The sequence below is a fragment of the Morus notabilis genome, unplaced genomic scaffold (genome assembly GCF_000414095.1).
Source record: "Morus notabilis unplaced genomic scaffold, ASM41409v2 Scaffold1826, whole genome shotgun sequence".
Lineage (NCBI taxonomy): Eukaryota > Viridiplantae > Streptophyta > Magnoliopsida > Rosales > Moraceae > Morus > Morus notabilis.
In genome coordinates this window covers 121,122-128,750 of record NW_010358048.1, presented here as the reverse complement: position 1 = coordinate 128,750, position 7,629 = coordinate 121,122, and the positions used below count along the sequence as shown (strand labels likewise).

General features: G+C 29.1%; 1 protein-coding gene across 1 annotated transcript in view; it reads right to left on the bottom strand.

Moving 5' to 3' along the window:
• LOC21387606 (probable flavin-containing monooxygenase 1) overlaps positions 1-1,706 on the bottom strand; it is a 4,898-nt gene extending 3,192 nt beyond the window's left edge. The window contains exon 1 of the mRNA XM_010091373.2: positions 1,287-1,706. Within this exon, the coding sequence (XP_010089675.2) occupies positions 1,287-1,706 (420 nt within the window). The remainder of the gene's footprint in view (positions 1-1,286) is intronic.
• Between the last annotated feature and the right edge of the window lie 5,923 nt (positions 1,707-7,629).

Genomic DNA, 7,629 nt, shown 5'->3' with positions numbered 1-7,629 from the left:
TATATTTATGTATGTATTCATATGTATATAATTTTAAGGAACATGTACACTTATATTGGAACTTGGAGAGGACACACAAAGACATATATAACTGTATTAGTGGAAAATATATACACATTAAAATGTGCATGTGCTCACACGGGGTTTATGTAAGTACTGAGTAATACATATATCATATGGTCTTTGCATAATGAAAAGCTTTTTGTTAATAATGAGACATCTAAACAACTACTGATGGACCAATGGATCAATTCTTCAATGATAAATCTTGAAAATACTAATTAATGTAACTAAAACTGCTTTTTTTATTTTTTGTAACATTATTTTTTAGTGAATTGAGAGAGAGGACAAATATGATTAAGGAAACATCCGAATTAGGTTGACACCTTACTATAGAAAATTCATGCTCTGTCAAGTCCTTCACTCTAATTTATTAAAAAGAGAAACAAGCAAAAATGAGATAAAAATGTCCTAAAAGTCTCAAAAGTGCAAAGAAAAAGAAACAGACTCTGAAAAATGCTCGCAAAGAAAACTGGGAAAAAACCTACATAGACAAAGAAAAACAACCCTCAAGCATATATGAGCACCAAAGAAGATTAAGGAAGAAAGATTTAGCCCTAAAGGAAAATCTAAAAGGGTGCGGCTATTAAAAACTTATCCGGTAAAATCCAAAAAAAAAAAAAGGGCATAATCATTGTTTTCTGAAGAGCTGACAATTACGAGCGCGTGAAAAGAACAAAAATGATGAGAAGAACAAATAACAAGGACAAATTCTAGACAATTAAACCACCAGCTGGAAGAAGCCAAATAAACTGCTTTTTAAACAAGTTTATCAGCTACATGATTACTTTCTCGGAAAATATATATACGAGACTATCCATATTACCAATGAAACTGAGGGCAATTATTCATAAAATTTTAACTTGGTGCAATATCATTACCATGTAAATGATAATATGAAATCATACCATGATCTGATCCTGGTGATCTAGATATGTGTGTGTGTGTGTGTGTGTGTGTGTCACACTCAAGTGTATTTACGTATGTCCGTTTGTATATACACATGTATAAATACATCTCTATAGTTAATAGTATCTAATTATCGAAACGATGCAGCAAGATACCTTCCACATGCGTATGAAAATGATACTTATAAACCTAGCTAGAAAAAGTTTAACTAGCTTCTTTGCGAACTTTTTTGCTTTAGCTTCTTGAAACCCTAATGATCATCTTTATAGAAGCTCATATTATAGTTGATGAGGACTGAGGAAAAAGAGAACAATGACCTGAATGGTCTCTGAACCGTTGGTCTGGACAGCAACTTCCCAGACGGGCTGACCCGGCAAGAGGCTGCTGTATTCACCGGGCAATCTGCCGTCGATTAACCGGAGACCCACCACCTTTGAATTGAACCTCACGCACTTGAGCACGTCAAAGTGCTCGGCGTAAGAATGGAGATAGTCCAATATCTCAAGGTGAGAAGGGAAGCTAGCGCTGTCCCTGTCGGGCCAAGGGAAATCGGAGAACTCGTAATCGCAGCGAGGCGATTGGAGCTTGGTGGAGCTGTAGGAGCAATGGCTCCAAACCCCTCCAATGGTGTCACTTGCCTCAAAAACTACAGGGTTATGGTGGGCGAGCTGTTTGGCAGCGGCGATACCGCTAACCCCAGCTCCGATTATGGCGATTTTGGAGATTACCGGAGCCATATCGGAATCGATGATTATGAGGAGAGGAGGATTTTGGCTTGGGAATCAGGAAGATATTGTGTGATATTTCTTAGGTACTTCTGTGGTTGTGGACTTGTTAAAGCATGGCGAAAGGTAGAGTATTTATAGACTCATGCATGAGTTTGGTCAAGATGAAGCCACGTGAAATAGACTTTGATATAGAGACAATAAGAGATTTGGAATTTTTTTTTTTTTTTTGAAGAAAGACCCAAGTGATGACCATTTCTTGATCTATTCTATATGATGATCAATGTTTATTATAGCTATATACAATGTGAAATTGGCTAGTTATGGAGGGGAAATTTCCTACACTTGGGGGGATTTTCTTTCCATTATGGCCAGTGGCATGGTTGAATTTCTCTGTGCCTTCAACGTTCAAACCGGCTCGATTAGTTGAGCATTAATTCAGAATCAAGGAAACTTAATTTAATATATAGATTATTGCTATTGTATAAACAATATAACAACAACACAATTATAAGAGGGGGGAAAATAACAATTATATTGCTATATTTAAGTTAGGAAATGGGAGGTAACCAAGAAAAAAGAAAGAAAGTATGACATAATTTTACCTAAAATTTACTGTATATAGTCTCTATTTTGTTCCTAAATTTCTTTTAGGCAGAGGGCAGAGTCTTTTTTATTTTTATTATTGTCGTTGTTGTTGTTGTTGTTATATTCATTATTAATGTTATTATTTTATCGCAATTTTGCTCCCTAGCTCTAAAAACAACGGTGTGAAAATTTGAAAGTTGGTGGAAATAACCACACTCTCATCACGTGATAACTTGATGTTTAAAAAAAAAAATCACTGGTTCTCTAAAAATTTTAAGTACTTATCACAATATTGGACAAAATATAATTGTAGGACATGGGACAAAATATAATTACTAATTAGTAGTACTATTTAGATATCAACCGATTCTGAATTTAAATTCGAAAAGTGGGAATTCATAAGTGTAGGACACATACTTTAGAGAAACCTGAAATTGGATGGAAATTAAGGAAACATCCAATAAATAACAAAAAGAGGTTTGAATGAAACTATGTACACACTGGTTTTATTTTGTGTTATATCATTCATTAATTAATGCACTTATTTAATTATTGTTAGTTATTGCTAGACATTAAAAGAACCCCTTGGTGTGACTTAACTTCAAACATGGAACAAAGAATCTTGAAATTGAAGAGTACACGTATCTTGAACATTTCAGTCTTTTTACCAAAACCAAGTACTAGCCGTTTGATTCAAGGTTTTGAGGTGGTTGCTGGTATTATATAAATTAATGTGGAGTCGAAACTTATTTATTGATTCAAATTAAGCTCTTATTTTCAATTACTTTTTTATGGTGTGTATATGTGTTTGTTTATTGTTTAATTTTCTACGTGTAGAACAAGCTGCAAATAATAATAATAATAATAATAATAATAAAAAAATAGTTTTAGTTTTTCTGTGTAGATTAACGCCTGTGTTTACATTTTTGCATTTATAAAGAGTACATTGATATTATGTTTTCAGAAGATTAGTGACTTACCCTTCTTTACCACAACAAACTTCGTGAAAAAATCAAATTAATTCAAACAGACCGCAAACTTGTTCTGACTCAACTAGTCAGTATTACATACCGGTTTTCTTTGGTAGTTTCAAGATTCAAACCCAAATAATGAAATAATTATTGGTAATCCGATTTTAAATTGAAATTTACTACTTTAGTGTAGGCCTAATTATAATTTATAATATTTGTTATAGAATTGTACTACTCAACAGAGTCTTAATTAGGTGCTAATATATGTGGAAGATTCCAAGAGTTTTACACGATATATATATATATATATATATATATATATATTAGGCATGTAACGAACTCAAGCTCTTCGTGCAATTACTAGGAAGCTTAACTTATTGACTAGTACGCAGCCGATGGATGCACGAGTACTGAACGGAAACTATCAATTGAGCAAATAAAAAAATAATTAAAACAATAGAGACAAAAAAAAGAAAAAAAAAAGATTTATTGTACTTTGAACTTATCCGTATTTGGATCCCGAATTTATGCATGTATGCAATTTACCTTTAAAAAAAAACTCGGGTCTCATTTGTCCGTACAAAATTATGATACAAGAATAATTACCGTAATGATCTTGATTTTTTTGGCTGAAATAATAATACCATATATTGACTTGGATATGTAAAAGTTAACCTGTTATTGTTTGGTGCGAGTCCAATGTTGATTGGGATTTAGTGGTGGTGCGATGAACCATACGGTGGCTGCAGGCAGCCACATTCAAATTTCTGTATGTACATTATTATTACGCATCATGGAGTCGCACCTGTCACTTAGAAATGTGTGTGTAGAATATATATATATATATATATATGTATATGACTTTTCCAACATTATACAATTCTTGATGTAAAACTTGTCCTTCTGTCACTCAATAAATCTTCTAATAAAGTCAAGATTTGGAATTTGTAACTCATCTTTAGAATGTCTCACTCATGATTAAGCTATATGCACGTTTGTACGGAGCAATAACTTCACGATATCTTGAATAATAAGAATTGTCACATTTTGATCCTCAAATTTTACAATATACAACTATTAATCTTTGAATTTCGTTTCATTCTTTAATTTTTCGAATGAGAATTTTGCAATAAGAATTGTTAATCATCTAACGTGTCTTTTTAAATTCTTATAGTGTCTCACATGCGTATTAGATCATATCTCTTAGATATTTAATGACTCTGACGACGATATCCCCTATTTGTTTTTGGGCATGCACATGATCGTGTGTGTATATGTATTAAAAATCTATATGCAACTTTTTAAACCGTATCTCAGCTGGCTATACATACATACATATATATAGCAGGCCAACATTATGCCATGAACTTTTTGAATTGAAATATGAAATTGCGTGAAATTCTCGAATTGCATTAATAATCCAGAACTTTCCAAAATCCTCTAAAATTTTGAGATGCTCTGGAAGGTCAAAAAGGCCCAATCAATTAGTGCAAAAAGTCCCCATTCTAAGCAGCCCATTAATTTGGATGAATTCATTCAACTGGGGTGGAGCCTACCACATAATTCCTAACAGTACTGTTTTACTGCTAGTACTAGACCAACCAATTATTAGTCTAACCTCTAAGGGTTAATATTCGTGACCTTGTCGGTGTCTCTTTTAAATAATATAATTATTTGATTAAAATTAATACAATAGATAAAAATTCATGTTTATACATTTTACGAAACATTTCTCTTTTTTACCATTCTTTTTTAAAATTTTCATAACATCTTGGCCCTTCTTAGAAGAAAATTATTTTATAATATGATAATTTCTACGGTGGAATTCAAAAAAAAAAAGCAAAAACAAAAAAACTCATTATTGGAACCTGTATTTATAACCGCTAATCTATATAAGTCCGTATGAAAAATTTACAGCGCTATATTAAACTGTTGCAATTGTAGATCTGACCCTTAAAAATTAATCTAACAGAAAAAAAAAATACTCCATAGATGAGTTTTGTTTTTTTCTTTTTGCCTTATTACGCATATGTTTTCAAAACATCTTAGACTTGGCCCAACTTCTATATCAACTGTTCAACATTACAACCCATCCATAAATTTGGGCCTAAACACCATGTTTCATAGGTACGCTTGGTCACTTGGTTGGACATAGTCATCGTAACTCAGAAAGTATGAGAGTGCAGCCCAACATATTCCTTAAATAGTGAAAAAATATCAAAAACAAAATGAATCAAATAAGAAACTTCTCAAAATAAAATCCTAATATAAAATAATCTGACTTTGAATATAGAAGTCAAATAAAATTTGGAGTCGCAATTAATAAAACTTGCCCATTTTAAAACCTAAAAAAGATATGAAAAAAAATTCAAAATTTATGCAAAATTTAGATGCAAAAAATCACAAAGATTGAAAATAACTTGTTTTAAAAAGATATCTCAAAATAAATATGAAAATCACCATTACCATAATGACAACGTAATTATGATAATTATTTATAAATTTAAGTATACTTGATAATTGTGAAATAAGAGAATATGCATTACCATAATGATGATAATGTAATTATAATAATGATATGTGTAAAATGAATGTAGTTGTAACTATTTTAATTCTATCACAATAACATGTTGAATACTAATAATGTTCCATTTGATATATTCATAACGAAAATGAACATGCCATCACCAAATATCATTATATGGTCATTCTATATCATTAACTATAGGATAGGAATTGAAATCGGCCATTGAATTCAGTATAGGATTTACTCTTTTAGGAGATGTCATGTCGCCACTCAGACTCGAACCAAGATGCTCTGACATTGTTTCTTAAGAGCACCGTGTCTACTGATTTCACCATAATAGCTTGTTCAAAATTATAATAACCTATTTTTATTCAATCGTTGAGATTGAAGTAGTCAATTCAATGTTATATGCAATATATAGATATATATTTAATATTTAGAAAATATTAAAATTGCTGAATAAAAATGTTTTATTAGAATTTTACCGTAATGCTTTTAATAATAATCATTATTTTTATTGGTCTATTATTTTATTGTAGTGTTATCGTCTTCATTTTATTTAACTTAAAAATGGGATATGAAAATATTTTATAATTTTATGCTCGAATAAAATCTAATAATTAGTGCAACTTGATAGTTATAAGCTCAATTTATGGATTGAACTCAAAATGTTCTTTCTCATTTTTAATTTTTTAATAATTCATTTCCTATTAATTTATTTTATGAATCTCAATAAATGTATTTTTTCGATGACATAAAAATCCTATTTTTATGTATCACAATTTTGTGGATACATGCAAGGGATTGTAACTCTTTGCATAGCTTTGTATTAAATGTTAGTTTTTAATTGTGTAGAGAATTTGTCTACCAAACAAATTTATTCAGTATTGAATATTTGTGGGTTTTAGGCTAAGCAAGGGGATATTATGTAATAAAAAATTTCAATTTCTAACCTAAGTAAATCATATTTTTAGTATAATCACTTAAAGAATTTTTTTCTTAATTGGTTTAAATGAAAAATAAATTAAAAATTAAGGGTATATATCTTAATAATAATAAGTTATAAAAAGAATAGTTTAGAAAGTTATAAAACACATCTTAATTTTAATTAATTAGTTTAGAAAGTTATAAAACACATCTAAAACACATCTTAAACTTTTATTTATATGGTTTTGTGATATAAAATAATATAAATAAAAGAGAAAGGTTTTTTATTATTGAGTTGATGGATTCTTATTTTTCCGGCCCTAAAAACAATAAAGCCTAATAAAAAAAAAAGTTAATCTTGTGCTTGCGTTTATTCTTTTTTCAAACAAAGAAAAATAGTATTATACTTTAAATTTAGTAGACACAAGAATGATTTTTTCATTATAAAAGTGAAACTAATTCAATTTAATATTGCTATTGATCCGATCAAAACATTAGAGAATACCCCGTTTTCCTTTTATTTCTATTTAGATATTTTTTATTATCTATATATTTAGATAAAGATATATTTACCTATATTAATACATTATATAATATAAGCTAATATATATTATATTTTATAATATAGTTATATTATATAAGTTAATGAAAATAATTATAAGTTAATAAATATTTTTTTAGTGTTATTTAAAATTCATTTTTTTATAATTTAAGTATTTAATTATATAAATTAAGTATAAAGTATTAATTTACATTCTAAAATTATAAAACTATTAATATTTAATAATATTTATAATAATATAATACCCATTTTAATTTTTAGAAATTTTTTAACTTATAAAATAAAATAAAACTTATAAAAAATTATATAAAATTTCTAATTATAAACAAATTAGACTGATTGTCTTTTGAGCCAGAACAA